General features: G+C 44.8%; 1 protein-coding gene and 1 long non-coding RNA gene across 6 annotated transcripts in view; one reads left to right on the top strand and one right to left on the bottom strand.

Annotated features, from left to right (window-relative positions):
- Nucleotides 1-11,498, top strand: part of AP2B1 (adaptor related protein complex 2 subunit beta 1) — a 109,827-nt gene extending 98,329 nt beyond the window's left edge. For all 5 annotated transcript variants that reach the window (XM_020902318.2, XM_020902319.2, XM_020902317.2 and 2 more), the window contains 2 exons: nucleotides 5,779-5,933; nucleotides 11,040-11,498. In XM_020902318.2, the coding sequence (XP_020757977.1) occupies nucleotides 5,779-5,933; nucleotides 11,040-11,114 (230 nt within the window). In that variant the 3' untranslated portion in view covers nucleotides 11,115-11,498. The remainder of the gene's footprint in view (nucleotides 1-5,778; nucleotides 5,934-11,039) is intronic.
- Nucleotides 1,010-11,063, bottom strand: LOC139039011 (uncharacterized). Its single transcript, XR_011492115.1, has 2 exons — nucleotides 10,981-11,063; nucleotides 1,010-3,239 (listed from the first exon to the last, which is right to left on the bottom strand). It is a non-coding gene; the product is annotated as an uncharacterized lncRNA (long non-coding RNA).
- Nucleotides 11,499-15,357: the final 3,859 nt, after the last annotated feature.

Here is a 15,357-nt window from a genome sequence, read left to right as displayed (position 1 = left end):
CGCGAATGTTTTCAGGTTTAGTGCCTTCTGATTCAACACCCTGGGTTGAGAGCTAAAAATACCTTCTTTCCAGCTGATCTGTCCTAATCACAATAGCACCAACCCTTTAAATAGCTTTTCTGTGCCAGAGTAGACATTTGACAGATGGAGCTAACACTCTGAGGGCTACAGGAAGTCTCAGGCTTAAAGTACTGACCAGCCTAGCATTGAGCTTTTACTTCTGCTCTTCCATTTCTTCTAGAGAAGAAAGAAGAAAAGAAACCCTCTTACTCAGCCTTAATAATTTATCAGTTCTTAATAGAAAAGTGTATATGACAGTGTGCTTATGATGTGTCACTAGTGGTGTAAATACTAGAAAATACTGGTTCAGAAAAGGCATCCAGTTGTATGGGTCTCCTTGCTTCCTAGCACTGGTCATATCTGGGACCACTGTCTTAAGTAAGAAATAGCTGCATCTCCAGCCATATCCAGAAAAGAATCTTTCGGGCAAGTGGTCTACAAATCTATTTTTTAAATTAAGTGCTTGTTTTGCTTTGAGAAACTCAGAGACATGTTGCATCTGTATTTTCTAGTTAGGCTGTCTAATAAGGGTCGAATATTTATTCAAGCACAGGGACTAGGTGAGGGTGAGTTCTGTTTCTGTGTTTGGTCACAGTTCTCCCCATTTCATAAATATAGGTGCATATTGCCAGTCAGCACTTAAATGCAATTTGGTTGTTCAAATGATGGAAAAAAGAAAGGTATTCTTTTCAGCAGGCACAGTGGTTTGCAACTTGCTAATGACAGTGTCCCACAGCTGGATCCCATGTGCAGGTCCCTCTTCCCGCTCTCCGAGTACCTTCTTCACTCTTACAGCTGCTGGAAGAGGTGTGACCTTAGCTAAAGTAGGAAGATGAAGGAGGGAAGACCACATTCCCATCTTCTAAGATTTTAGGCCTCAGACCCACCCAAAGTCAGATACGAGGTAGGAGACAAATGAACCCAAAGAAATTACATCTTAATGCATGTGTAACCGTATGTGACTGTCTTTTAATAAAAGCTTTTATCCTGTAGGGCAGATCTCAGTGTCTTTACATTACATTCTCATTCTCCAAGTCTCACAGCTAGAAGATTCCGTTGTGTTTCCCCAGGAGTTTGGATATGTTTAAGAAACAAACAAACACAAAGAACTGTGACATTTTGTCAAGAAGTGTATCCCAGTCTGGCTGGGAAGCTTCTTTACGTTGGCTCCCGTTGCCATTCTTTTTCTTTTGTTTTTGTCTAAGTTGGCTGTGTGGTGTTTTCATTGCTTTGTGTAGGGTTTCTCTGATTGTGGCAAGCAGGAAATACTCTTCATTGCATCACATGGGCTTCTTCTTGCGGTGGCTTCACTTGTGGAGCACAGACTCTAGGGCGTGCATGGGCTTCAGTAGTTGTTGCTCCTGGGCTCCGTAGTTGTGGCTCACAGGTTCTAGAGCGTGGTCTTGGTAGAATCCTTCCAGACCAGAGATCGAACCCATGTTCCCTGCATTGGCAAGCAGATTCTTATCCACTCTGCCACCAGGGAGGTCCCATTGCCATTCTTAATAAGTTCTTATCCACTCTGCCACCAGGGAAGTCCCATTGCCGTTCTTAATAAGTTCACTTAGCAGAGTCTGGTTATCCTACACCTTCAAGCCCTCTAACTCAAACCTGCAATCTAAGGTTTATATAAATGGACTCACAGAGACTTCCCTGGCCATCCAGTGGTTAAGACTCCACGCTTCCAGTGCAGGGGTATGAGTTCAATCCCTGGTCAGGGAACTAAGATCTCACAGGCTCTGTGGTGCAACCAGAAAAATTGACTCACACATACTTATGTTATAGACCCCTCTTCCCTCCATGCAGTATTCTGATAGAAATCACAATAACAGCCATTCAGTAGGCGCATAGCCAGGTTCCTAACCAGAATGCTTCCAAACACATTAAAGTTACATCCATTCAACTGGCTTATTCCGTCTGGCTGTTGGCCACGTTTTTTAATTCTGGAGTGGGTGAGTGTGTATGTGTGTTTGGGTGCTTCCATTTCTTAGCCTATTATCTCTTTTTTAGCCTATCACCACTTACTTAGCTGTCACCTCTTACTTAAAACCATGACATATCTGTAGGCATCTGGGCCTTGCTCTCTATATTGTCTAGAACATGTGCCTGTGCAGCACGGTAGAACTTCAACAAAAGATCCTGTTGTGTGTATTTTCTGTTTCCTTGGAAATGGGCAAGAGCCTTGAAACTTGGGAATGGCTTTTACAACTTAAAGCAATCCTCCTCGCGTTAAAGACAGTCCTGTCAAAAGATGTAAGCCAAACTCCAGCTGGTGATGTTGCCTAGCAACTCAGTCTGAGCTGCAAGAGCCCTTCATAGTGGGAACCAAGGTGACAGCCAGAACTGCCTGACCCCCCAGAAGGTGATGAAAAAGTATACTGAGGCTCCCTCCTCCCTCAGTCTTGTACATAACAACCTTGAGATAAACATTTTGGCTTCTCCCATTCTTGAGTTAGAACTACTCTGCTTGGTGTTAGTGGAAACTGGAAATAAAAGGAGGGAAATTAAGCCATAACTAAGTGTGATGCAGTTGTTTAATGAATGGGCTTTAGTACCTCCTGCCTTGAGTGCTCGCTGGGTTGAATGTGGAAGAAAGACATCAGGGCAAGAATTACCTGCAAAATTAGACCACATCTAAATAGATGGTTTTTACATTCTTAAACATAGAAAGCAAAATTATGGTTACCAAAGGGGAAAAGGGAAGGAGGAGAGATAAATTAGGAATATGGGATTAACAGATACATCAGTTCAGTTCAGTTCAGTCACTCAGTCGTGTCCGACTCTTTGTGACCCCATGGACTGCAGCATGCCAGGCTTCCTGTCCATCACCAACTCCCAGAGCTTGCTCAAACTCATGTCCATCAAGTCAGTGATGCCATCCAACTGTCTCATCCTCTGTCATCTCCTTTTTCCTCCTGCCTTTAATCTTTCCCAGCATCAGGGTGTTTTCAAATGAGTCAACTCTTTGAATTAGGTGGCCACAGTATTGGAGTTTCAGCTTTAGCTCTTCCAGTGAAAATTCAGGACTGATTTCCTTTAGGATGGACTGGTTGGATCTCCTTGCAGTCCAAGGGACTCTCAAGAGTCTTCTCCAACACCACAGTTCAAAAGCATCCATTCTTTGGTGCTCAGTTTTCTTTATAGTCCAACTCTCACATCCATACATGTGATACGTACTACTATATATAAAACAGATAAAAAGGATTTAATGTATAGCACAGGGAACTATATTAAATATCTTATAATAACCCATCATGTAAAAGAATATTAGAAAAAGTATATATATATGTATATACGTACACACACACACACACACATATATATATATATGTATGTGTCTGAATCATTTTGCTGAACACCTGAAACACAGTTTTGTAAATCAGCTGTACTTCAAATAACTAAACAAACAGATGTGAAGTTTTTCTGGCAGATTTTTTTTTTTTTTTTTTTGGCAGCCTGACAGCTTATGGGATTTCAGTTTCCTGACCAGGGGTTGAACCTGGGCTACAGCAGTGAAATCTCCAAATCCTAACCACTAGACCACCAAAGAACTCCCCAGAGAAAATTAAAATTGGCTTTGTTTGTTTGTTTTAATTGAAGTGTAGTTGATATAAATATTGTGTTAGTTTCTGCTACATAGCAAAGTGTGTGTACATACATACACACACACACACACACGTTTTTGCATTTTTTTCCACCATGGTTTATCACAGGATATTGAATATCGCTCCCTGTACTATACAGTAGGTCCTTGTTCACCCATTCGGTATTCAGTAGTTTGCATCTGCTAACCCAAACCTCCCATTCCATTCCTCCCCCTGCCTACCTTGCCCATGACAACCGCAGGTCTTTTCTCTATGTCTGTGAATCTGTTTCTGTTTCATAGATAAGTCCATTTGTGTCATATTTTAGATTCCACAGATACATCACATATGATATAATATGGTATTTATCTTTTTGACTTAACTTCACATAGTATGATAATCTCTAGCTCCATCTGTGTTGTAGCAGATAGCATTGTTTTGTTCTTTTTTATGGCTGAGTAGTCATTCCCTTGTAGATATGTACCACATCTTCTTTGTCCATTCATCTACAGATGGACATTTAGGTTATTTGCTGATCTTGGCTATTGTGGATAGTGCTGCTGTGGACATAGGAATGCATGTATCTTTTTTAATTATAATTTCATATGGATATTTGTCCAGAAGTGGGATTGCTGGATCGTGTGGTAATTCTGTTTTGTTTTTTTTGAGGAACTTCCATGTTGTTTTCCATAGTGGCTACACCAATTTACATTCCCACCAACAGCGTAGGAGAGTTTTCTTTTCTCCACATCCTCTCCAGCATTTGTTATTTGTGGAGTTTTAAATAATGGCCATTCTGGCTAGTTTGAGGTGGTGCCTCATTCTGGTTTTGGTTTGCGTTTATCTATTATCACTATCTGTTAGGGGTGTTGAGCATCTTTTCATATGTCTGTCAGCCATTTGTATTTCTTTGGGGAAATGTCTTAAATAATGTTTTTTAATGCCTATGGCATTATGCACATATAGGCATCTCCAACACCTGAGTCAGAGGCTTATTCACAGGTATTGATGGCAGGTACTCATTGTGTCCCAAATACTGTGAGAAACACAGTGATGAAAAACCCTAGGATCCCTGTGCTCAGAGGGTTTACCATCTAGGAGAATAGAAAGACTGTCCATCACAGCAGCCTTCTCCCATAGAGTATGACTGGTTTTTTTGTGGGGAGAATTTAGTTCCTGAGTAAGTTAATTCTTATTAGAAGCAAATGTAATAAACTATCAACAAAGAAATGGTGTTTATCATCTCTGTTCTTAAAGTTTCTCTGGTGCTGCAGCATCTCATGTTAGCAGTCAGAGAACAAGGAGAGAGAAGTGACCTTTAATTCTAGAATGTCATGTCTTTGGTGCTATATGTAGTCACAAGGAAGACCCCAAACACCAACTTGTTCTTATCCTGTGTTGATGACTACAAAGGCCTCCATTCTAACCAGAAATTAGTCGAGGTTACAGGCCTTGGAATAATCTTTACACAACTTCAGTCTTTCTAAAGAACTTTTGTTGATGCAGTTTGTTTCACTATTAATTTGGGGTATGATAGTCCCCAGAGGTTTAAGAAATCATTCACCTGCTTTAAAAAACAAAAAACAGAAAACAAACACCTTAACGTCAAGGTTAACAAATTTGATTTGCAGGATTTCTGCAACTGGGTGCTTTTCTGATCCTGGCACATAAAGCCAGAGTGACTCATGGTGGAGTAGTAGTGACTTGGGAAGTATTGTTGGAGATTCAGTTGTCAGATCCCTATGGATCTGGGACCAATGTTCCAGAAGTGAATCCCAACATGGCAGTCACCCATTCACCCATTTCTGTCTCTGTCCACTTCGGTGCATTTTTACCGGTCTGGCTCCTAGTAGTAGTTTGAGGGTACCAGTGGCTTAGACCCACCATAATCTCCACAGGGAGCTCTTAAACACTGATGTTTAGTCACACCGTATTCCACTCTCTGGCCTGGAATGTGGTGCATGGGCACTTGAAGAGCTTCCTCACACTTGGCTCTTGTGGGAGAAGGGCTTTCTGAAATGTGCATATATGCATGTGATGGTGCTTATCAGGGGCTAATTGAGCACACATGGCTCACAGTGTCCTTGTTGGATATTTTAGCTGAAGGTGTTGCATTTTGAATCTGTGTTTCTAGACACTGTTTCCAGCAAGTTGCAAAACAACAATGTTTATACTATTGCCAAGAGGAATGTGGAAGGGCAGGACATGCTGTACCAATCCCTGAAGCTCACTAACGGCATTTGGATTTTGGCCGAGCTACGTATCCAACCAGGAAACCCCAATTACACGGTAAGGCCTTTTTCAGAATGGGTGAGAGGGGTTCACAGAGGGAGGTAAGAGCCCTTCATTTTTTTCTTAGCATTTTTTAATTTGCCAGGAAAGACCTGGTGGAGTTCCTTCACTCCCCAGATATCCAAAACAAGCAGTCAAAAAAGTCCCCAGTTGCATTCTTAGAAGACCTTGTTCTGCCCCCATTCACCAGGAAGGGGCCTCTGGCGCCAGAGTACCTCAGATTCCTCCCGGTATATACAGAGCTGCTCACAGAACCTGCAACTTCATCAGTATTGGTTAATGCTCATTTAGCGTATCTGTGCATGTGGTACTGTAACAGGCTGCTAAGAGGATTGTTTTCGTAGCTCATATCAAGCCCATTCCTGCTTTTGGACATAAGGATGTCAAAATCCCTGAACATATGAGCCTCTTTAGTGATATTGTATGTCCTAAATGCTTGTTGAAAAATTAAGGCAAAATGGGACACACTTTTTATAGCCTGAAAGGGAACTTTAGAAAACTTCTTCAGTGCCATGCTGGACTAAAATGGAAATCCTGGCCTTATTTTTAGGGGAGGAGCCAGTTGCTTTGTTAATCAGCACAGCCGTAATACCCTAGGCACTGGCCATTTGTTTACTGTTGCAAAATACCGTCTCCCAGTAAGATGCTGCTTGTCATCTGCATTTTGTAAAGTATAAGAAAACCCTTGGGATAGGGTTTTATCATATTCTTCTTGTTGTAAAATACCGTCTCCCAGTAAGATGCTGCTTGTCATCTGCATTTTGTAAAGTATAAGAAAACTCTTGGAATAGGGTTTTATCATATTCTTCTGTTATGTTCAAGGCTTTTGTACACCATTTTGAATGAGGGGAAAGGAAAGTGATGAGAAAAGTAAGGTTCAAAAATTCAATAACTGATAAAGCTTTATATTCAGTAGGTTAAGTGAGCTCTTTAGCCATTTAGCCAAGAAAAGTCTGTGACTCCATTCCTTAATTTTAAGGCAAGCGTGTGTTCATTAGCATACATCAAGGAAGTAGTACCACCCTGAACTGAAAATTCTTGTTTTCCCTTGAAGTAAGCTGGACAAGCATGTGTGTATGAGTGATACTACGTCCCATCTAACTAGATTTTTTTGCCCAGGCGTTTGTGAGCTGAGAAACTTCAGGCTTCTCCCATAAACTGTACACTCCTCCCACCCACCTCCTCCGCTGCCAGTCTTTTGTCTTTTTTTGTAAGAAACTATCCTGACATTTTCCTTGAGTTCCCCAAGAAAGGGAAAGCGCTGTCTGCTCTTCTGGAGGGACAGGTTTTTACTGTAAAATAAGGTCTTGTAAAATAGCTCCATTTACTTCCCTAGAAATTTTCTCAAAGTATGTGTATTTGTGTGTGTGTGTTTTTGTTTTTTTATCATTTATTATTTTATTGTCTGCAGTATTCCATCTCAGCTAGATTAGAGTAGCATGAATTGTAAAGTAGTTAGCCTCCAACTAATAAAAATAAATGGAAAAAAAATAGAGTAGCATGATTACCCCTAGATTGCAGATAAGGAAACCAAGGTTCAGAATGATTAATAACTTGTTCAAGATCACAGAAGTTGTTGGTAGGTAAGTTGTGCTAAAAATTCATATATCTAAACACTTCCTAACTATATTCTTTGTATTCATTAAGGATTGTGAGAATTTTGAGAAAGACCTCTTAGTAGTTACATAGTTGATTTAAAATGTTTAAAAGCTGCTTATTTGGAACTAATTTAAAACTCACATAAAGTTTTAAAAGTGGTACATAGAGTTCCCATATATCATCCACTGAGTGTTTCTCATTGAGAACATCTTGTACCCAAATTCACCAGTTTTTACATCATTATTTTTATTTTATTTTATTTGGTTAAGGAGTGTACAGTACTATGAAATCTTATCACATTTGTGATAATCACCACCACAATCAGGAACAGAACTGTTCTGTCACCACGAAAAAACTCCTTGCTATCTCTTTATAGTTACAGACTCACCCCACGCCTAACCCATGGGAATCACTGATATGTTTGTTTCCCATTACTATAATTTTGTCATTTTGAGAGGGTTCTATAAATTCAGTTCCTATCCTTTTCAGACTTTTTTCCCACTTAGCATAATATCCTTGACATCTGTCTTAAGTCATTGCATGTATTAGTAATTTGGTGTTTGTTTTTGATGACTGAGTAGTACTGCTGCTGCTAAGTCACTTCAGTCGTGTCTGACTCTGTCGACCTCATAGACGGCAGCCCTCCAGGCTCCCCCATCCCTGGGATTCTCCAGGCAAGAACGCTGGAGTGGGTTGCCATTTCCTTCTCCAATGCATGAAAGTGAAAAGTGAAAGCAAAGTCGCTCAGTCGGGTCCAACTCTGTGCGACCCCATAGATGGCAGCCCACCAGGCTCCCCCGTCCCTGGGATTCTCCAGACAAGAATGCTGGAGTGGGTTGCTATTTCCTTCTCCAATGCGTGAAAGTGAAAAGTGAAAGCGAAGTCGCTCAGTCGTGTCCGACTCTTAGCGACCCCATGGACTGCAGCCTGCCAGGCTCCTCCGTCCATGGGATTTTCCAGGGGAGAGGACTGGAGTGGGCACTGTTGCCTTCTCTGGAGTAGTAGCACACTACATGATAAGTCACTCCCTTCCTCCTCTTCTTGTGTGTCATTAAGAAGGTTGTTTACCCCAGGGGGAAGAGCCCTCTTAATCTCTAAGTAGCTCTGTCTCACTTGGAAAGATTACTTGTCCCAGGTGAAGAAGTATGTGTTCCAGGTCATAAACCTGAAGTAGATGTTTAAGTCCTTGGCTTATTACCTAGGCAGGGGAGGTGAGTCTAGGTGGGTGGCATTCCTCAGTGGTTGGTGTGAAAGATGTGACACATAAGTAGGTTAGTGCTTCGAAAGTTAAAATCCTGGAAAGACGTCTTTTCCCATATAAAATGAGACCAGAATCCTAAATCAGATTTTTTTTTTAGCTTCTTTTTTTATGTACATTTCCTTCTTGCTTTCTTTAGGAATTGGCAAAAAAAAAAAATTTTTTTTTAATGTATTCCAGCTTGTCTTAACTGTACTTGTTGAAAAGCAAGGAATGGATTTAACCCTAAACTTAACCTGTTGTTAAAGGCTGGGGTGTCTGGGGGAGGGAGGTGATAGAACAGTCTAGAGAAAGAGATTCTTCCCCCTCCTCTTACCCTCCCTTCCCTCCCTCTCCTCCCCTTCCTCTCCTCCCACCTCCAAAGAGCAGCTCAAACTGTCTGCATACAGACTCCTGCCAGTGCCCACTTTGGGCTTTTATTGAGGAAGACAACATTCTCTTATCACTAGTGAACCAAAAGTGGATCTCCAACTGGTTGGAAGTTCCAATACTGCTACAAAGATGTGAAAAAATACAGAACTGTATTTGGGGGAGGAGGAACTACCCCCTCTTTAGTCTGGGAGTTAATTCCCTTAGGCTGTTCTTACTCTTTTTAGCTTCCTCTCCTCCTCCTCTTCTGAACCCACGTACTTTCCCACGAGAACTGTCTACAACACTGACAGTGGAAAGGCTGGAGGAGGAGCAGAAAGTCAGGGAAAGGCCTAGAGCTGCAACTTGGACCAAAGTAGGGAGCTGTTTTCTATTTATATTTATATTCTAAAATTAGTTATACATTTTGTTTTACGTGTATCAGAATTGTCTTTCCTGATGGATGTCAGCAGCAGTTCTGGAAATGCCTTAGAGAATGCATATTAAAGCTATAAATTTTAAACAGAGCCTCTTTTGATGTTCTTTTTGTTTGGCTTGGTTTTGCATTTTTAAAATCTCACTCAGTTCTGAGGATGTGGGTTTTCTCAAGAAGAAAGATTGGGGTTGACCAATCATCTTCCTGACATTTTTGCCAAAAATATTCTCACCTCTTTGAACTTGGTTAAATCGTTAGTCTCTAATAATACAATAAAGAGGTGAGATAGTGTAAAATCTTACGGTGATACATCGTTAAAGGCAACTTCTGTTCATCTGCTTTAATAAACAAGCAATGATGTCAGTAATACAAAAAACAGGGATTAAAATTTCTGGTTCTAAATGCAGTTTATATGCTTCTTTTGTTAACGTTATTGTGAAGCTGCCAGAATTTGCCTAATCTGGTACAATTCAGGAGTCCAAATCTAGGTTTAAATTTTGCACTTGTTGACCCACAAAGTGAAAATCTCAGTGTTCAGCATTGAAATCTTTTTAATATTTTAATTTGGTAATTGTTAGACGAGACAAAGAGGTGTTAATAAACAAGTAGAGTGGTATGAGAAGTATCTGCCCAGCCTGAATTAGAGGCAGAAGCTGAAAGATAACACTGTTGTCATAAATGGTACAGTTACACTCGGTAAATGCCTCTTTAGTGTTAGTTAGTGTTAGTCACTCAGTCGTACCTGACTCTTTGCGACCCCATGGACTTCAGCCCACCAGACTCCTCTGTCCATGGGATTTCCAAGCAAAGTATACTGGAGTGGGTTGCCATTTCCTTCTCCAGGGGATCTTCCCAACCCAGGAATCGAATCCAGGTCTCCTGCACTGCAGGCAGATTCTTTACCATCTGAGCTACGAGGGAAGCCCATGTTGCTTCTTATCTTCATTCCTTAGCAGTGTGTGCTCTTTTCCATATAATACAGTGAAGACTAGTTACTTGGAGCTATGTAGCTCCTGCTTTTATTTTATTTAGTTATCCATCCTCCTGAATTGGGACTGAAATAACCATCCTTGTGAAGACAGAAACTGGAATAGAGAGATGAAATGACCACCAAGTTCAGGGTTTTAGCCTGTCCCTTTTCACTTGGTTATAGTCCCTGTGACTCCTAGCAAAGCAGGAAAGCATCTGTCCCCTACGGTGTTTTCCTGTGAATTATTTCCTAACTTTGCAGACCCACGTAAAATGTGGGTGGAAACACAGCACAGCTTGACATTGATTAAACTGAAATTCTAAAACCCACAGAACCTCCTATCAGCAGGGTCTCTTTGTTTGGCTGCTCAACGATAGAAGCCCTTCTCCCCTTGTATCAGAAAGAGCTTTCCTTGAACTGAGTACTTGGATACCTTTTGAGTGAATGCCAGCCTCCGTGCTAATAATCTTCCTTCTCCTTTCCTCCTCACAGCTGTCGCTGAAGTGTAGAGCTCCCGAGGTCTCCCAGTACATCTATCAGGTCTACGACAGCATCTTGAAAAACTAATAGGCTGGCCCGGTGCCCTCCAGCCACCCTGTGATCGGTGCAGGCCAAGAACTCTTTAGCCAGAAGAAATCGTTATCGCCATGTAGAATCTGAACCTGAACACACCGAGGCTGTCGGCCACGGTAGTGACTAGTCTAACCTGTGCTAATGTTAGGGCGCCGCCTGTTGGATAGTGTTAGCTTCCTGTGACCGTCTGTAACCACTGCTTCCGTCGCTCCCCACCTCGTGCCACCTGCTGCTCTCCGTCCTCACTGTGGGCTTCTCCATGCTGTCCTTACAGTGGCTGCAGTTTTGAGTGTAGTTTGATATTTTGTAATCGAGAGCTCGTTTCAAAAGCAGAAAAAGACAACAAAAAAAAATTAAAGCAAGGAAAAGTGTCACTGATACGTGAACTGCACTTTATTGTTTTATATTTTTGTACATGTGAGAAATAGAGGGAATAGTGTGTAGCTGAGAGAAGTGTTAAGACGACCGCACAGTCCTGGAGGGAAGGGATGCAGTTTCTTGCCACCCTGTGGCAGCCTTGTTCCTAATCACTTTCTTTTCTCTCCAAACTCCTTTTCCTGTGATTCCTCCTGCCCTGTATTTTCATCTTGTTTGATGCGCTACAGCCAGAGATAGTGGTCTTCCTTGAATGGTGCTGGAGGGTGTAGGAAATGGGGCCTGACGGCACCGAGGCTGAGAAGGAGAACTTACTACAGTCCTTTTCTGAGGTCGAATCCATGAATAAACTGATGAAAGAATTTCAGAAACAAAAATGCCCTCCCCCAATCTCCCGCTCTGGATTTAATTTAATCTCAGGTCCAGTTCACATCTAAAATCTTGGTTTTAGAGTTGAAACAGACTTACTTAAAATAATAACTCATCCAACCTTGTTTTTCTAAAAAGAAAAAAGATAAAAGACAAACTGGATGTTACGGCCTGAGGACTGCTGACTGTTCGGTAGCAGAGGTGGGGCTGGGTCTCCGGATCCCCGTCAGAGTTGTTCTCACCGCGGGACCCTCTCGTTGACTTCCTTTCCTCGATGCCTTTCTCTTACCTTTCCGGTGCCTGCTTCCTCATGGCTCCTCACAGTCCACACAGATGCTGGCGCTCCGTTCGTTGGCATCCAGTGACAGCAGAGTCTCTGTCCAGGGACTTGAAGGTTAACCCTGATGCTAGAATGGAGGCCCCTCAGTGCCGGAGGCCAGCAGGGTGGGTGTGGGGAGGAAGTGAGCTGGTGGTGCCCACAGTCATCCCTCGGCTCTCTGATCCGCTCGGCACTTGTGTTGCTTAGGCTCCCAGGCAGTTGAGATCACCTCAGAGGGCCAAGCCGTCCTTGTCGTCTCTCAAAAGATCAGGAAACGTGAGAACCCCTGCCCCCCTAGACACATTGGGTGTGGCTGTCAAAGCGTGATCTGTGCCCGGAACACCAGTCTGTCCAGCAGGCTTCTTTGTTTCACCTGTGGGCACTGCTGCTGCCCAGCACTGGGGATTCAGGGTCCATGACTGAGACTGCTGCTCAGATGCCCCCGCTCTCATCAGAGGCGCCTGGGTCCAAGACCTCACGTGGGACTTGGACCTAAAAGTGTGTCTAAGAGGCAGAACCCTAGAAAACAGCAGAAAGTACCCTGCACCCGTGTTGCAAGTGAAATGACCCTGACTCGTGCCACTTGGAGAGCTGCGGGAGCAGGTCCCCCAAAGCTGTTTCTTAGGCCTTGACACCCTCCACGAGGAGAGTTCTGGGGTGAGGGACAGGAACCCTGCAGGCATGTGAAGAACAGGAAGTGGCCCAGGATGCTGGGCGGGGGTGGGTGAAGCTCTGTGGTTGGGAGATTGCTCGTGGAGTCAGTGCGATGCAAGCAGTGAAGAAGGTCCCCACTCCAAACGCTGTGTTCTCTCCTCGAAGCAGACTGCAGTCCCAGGCGGCAGAGCTTGTGGCAGGGTAAGCAGACAGGACAGTGTGGTACCGAGACATGTCCCTCCACCCCTGAAACCCGGCTCCTCAGCCTCCCCGGCTCATGGGCCACAGCTGAACTTCTCAGCTGACCTGGCCGGTCTGCCAGCCCTCCACTCCTTCGAGAGGCCGCCTCCTGGTTTGCCCCCGAGCTGCTGGGGAGGGATTCTGCTTCACGATTGGGACCCCTCTCCTGAAGAGGCAGAGCCTGTCCCCCCACCGCAGTGTCCCTCGGGGCCCGTTTTGAGCTCGGCCGAACGGGACGAGCGGAGGTTGCCCTGCAGTCCCCTGTCTGCCACTGCAGCCTGTCTCTGTAACGTCAGCGGGCACCTCACAAAGGGCACGGCAAGCGCGCACACACCCGGGACTCTTGCTGGTCAGAGATTCCCTGAGTGTCTGCCCTCGCCCGAGCCTGTTTCCTGTGTCTGCATTGCGAACCTTGGGACTGGAGAGAAGGGGAGGGGGGTAAGTGTCGCCCTGAGAAAACTTACCATTCTTTTGTTGTTGGGATCTGTTCTGGGGGAGGGTGGGGGGCAGGGGAAGCTTGACTTTGTCTTCGTCAATAAACTCTCATTTACACAAAATGAAGTTTGTGCTGCGTACTTTGTTCCCAGAACTGAAACTCGAGGACAGAACACAGCGGGCCAGGGGAAGGATGGGGTATTAATAACCATGCTGTTAGAGCTTGCCTTTTGGCTGCCCAGCCCTCCCGGGGGTTTAGCCAGATGAAATGTGGAGATGGGCCTGAGGAAGCATCACACGCCTCAGAGGCTCCTGTCTCCCCAGCCCCCGCTGCCGTCACCACCACCATCACCACTCCGGCATCTCGCTGCAGGCAGTGCTCGGAGGAGCCAGTCCATCTTTCCTGGCAGGTCCCTTCCAGGACCCAAGCGGATGGGCCAGGGGCAGCCAGCCAGCCAGGCACAGGGGCAGGAGGAGCCCAGCAGAGCTTCCCATCGGTGTCCGGGCTGAGAGGACACCCCGGACGTTTCACTGACCCATTCATAAAAAGCCTCTCGGATCTGCACTGGGGGCCTGCATGTTCCCAAGTGGATAGAGTTAATGCTGCTTTCAATCAAGCTTCCCAAGGAGTTCAGATCTAATCACCTGCATTTGTGTGGCTGGGGACACACAAGCCAGGTGTGGTCAGGCCAGAGGCGCTGGCCCTGGTTCTGATGACTGGACTCTGAGGCCTCCTACAGCCTGGCATGGGGGAGCGAGGATGAGGGGTCCCGTGCCCAGATGGGACCCCTCAGTCACCGGTGTAGGGAAGGTGCACAGGGCTCCTCACAGTAACCGCTTCTCTTAAGTGGATGTTCAAACACCATGGAAACTTTATCGCAGCTAGGACCTCTTGGGCTGTCGCCACATGCTGGCTACAGTTGGCCCGAGTTCTAACGAATAACTGGCAGGGAAGTGGGGTCAGGGTGGGCTTTGTGGAGGTTCAGAGGCAGAGATATGAAGAGGGATAGGCCTTACTGAGATCTGATTGGATTCACCAACTAAGAATGTCAGTTTTGGCCAAGAAAATCCTTAGGGCAGAAGCTCTTAACTCTTGGGTGCACATTGATCACATCCTAGAGCTCTCATGAAAGGCTGACAATTCTTAGCCAGTTGGGTAGGGCCTGGGACAACCTGCATTTCAAAAAATTCCCCAGGTGTTTCTAAAAGGGCAGGGTTGAGACTCCCTGCCAGAGAAAGACACCTGTTTGCCTACTGCCTCTCCTGGAGTAACGGCACTCTTTTGGCAGCTGAAAAATGGCAAAGCACTCATGCACAAGGTGCCTGCCTGCCTGTCCCGTGAATTGAGAGTGTTATCCCCATTTTTCAGGTGAGAGAAGTAAAGCCACATCTTCTGACCCTCTGTCTTGATTGCTGCTTTTCATCCCACTCCTCTGAGCCACCAGGCCAAGGGCCAGCCTTGCTAAGCCCGTACATCCCAATGCAGTTCAGTCTCCAGAAGCAGGCCACACTGGCCAGAGACCTCCTCCTGAGATCGCCTGAGATCCTCCTCCCACCGAATGCGAAGTTAGGAAACACTGAGCCCTCAGGTGCATTGCTCCTGAGGCCACAGGAAGAGCTGAGGACTCTGGGTTGGAGCCTTCCTACTCCCACCCCAGGCATTGATGCTTTTTCTGGTTTTGCTTGGACCCAGATTTCTTTTCCCTGCCACCCCCAGCTCCAGGAGGCAAGAGAGCCTGTTTATTTTAATACCTGGTGTGGCACTTAGGAAAGATCACACCTCCCCCGTTGTTACCCATTTCTATCTCCTGAACACTAATCCTAGAATCCCCACCAGCCCCCAGA

The sequence above is a fragment of the Odocoileus virginianus genome, chromosome 17, assembly GCF_023699985.2.
Source record: "Odocoileus virginianus isolate 20LAN1187 ecotype Illinois chromosome 17, Ovbor_1.2, whole genome shotgun sequence".
Classification (NCBI taxonomy): Eukaryota; Metazoa; Chordata; class Mammalia; order Artiodactyla; family Cervidae; genus Odocoileus; species Odocoileus virginianus.
The sequence above is the reverse complement of the archived record's forward strand: the minus strand, read 5'-3'. Positions and strand labels throughout refer to the sequence as shown.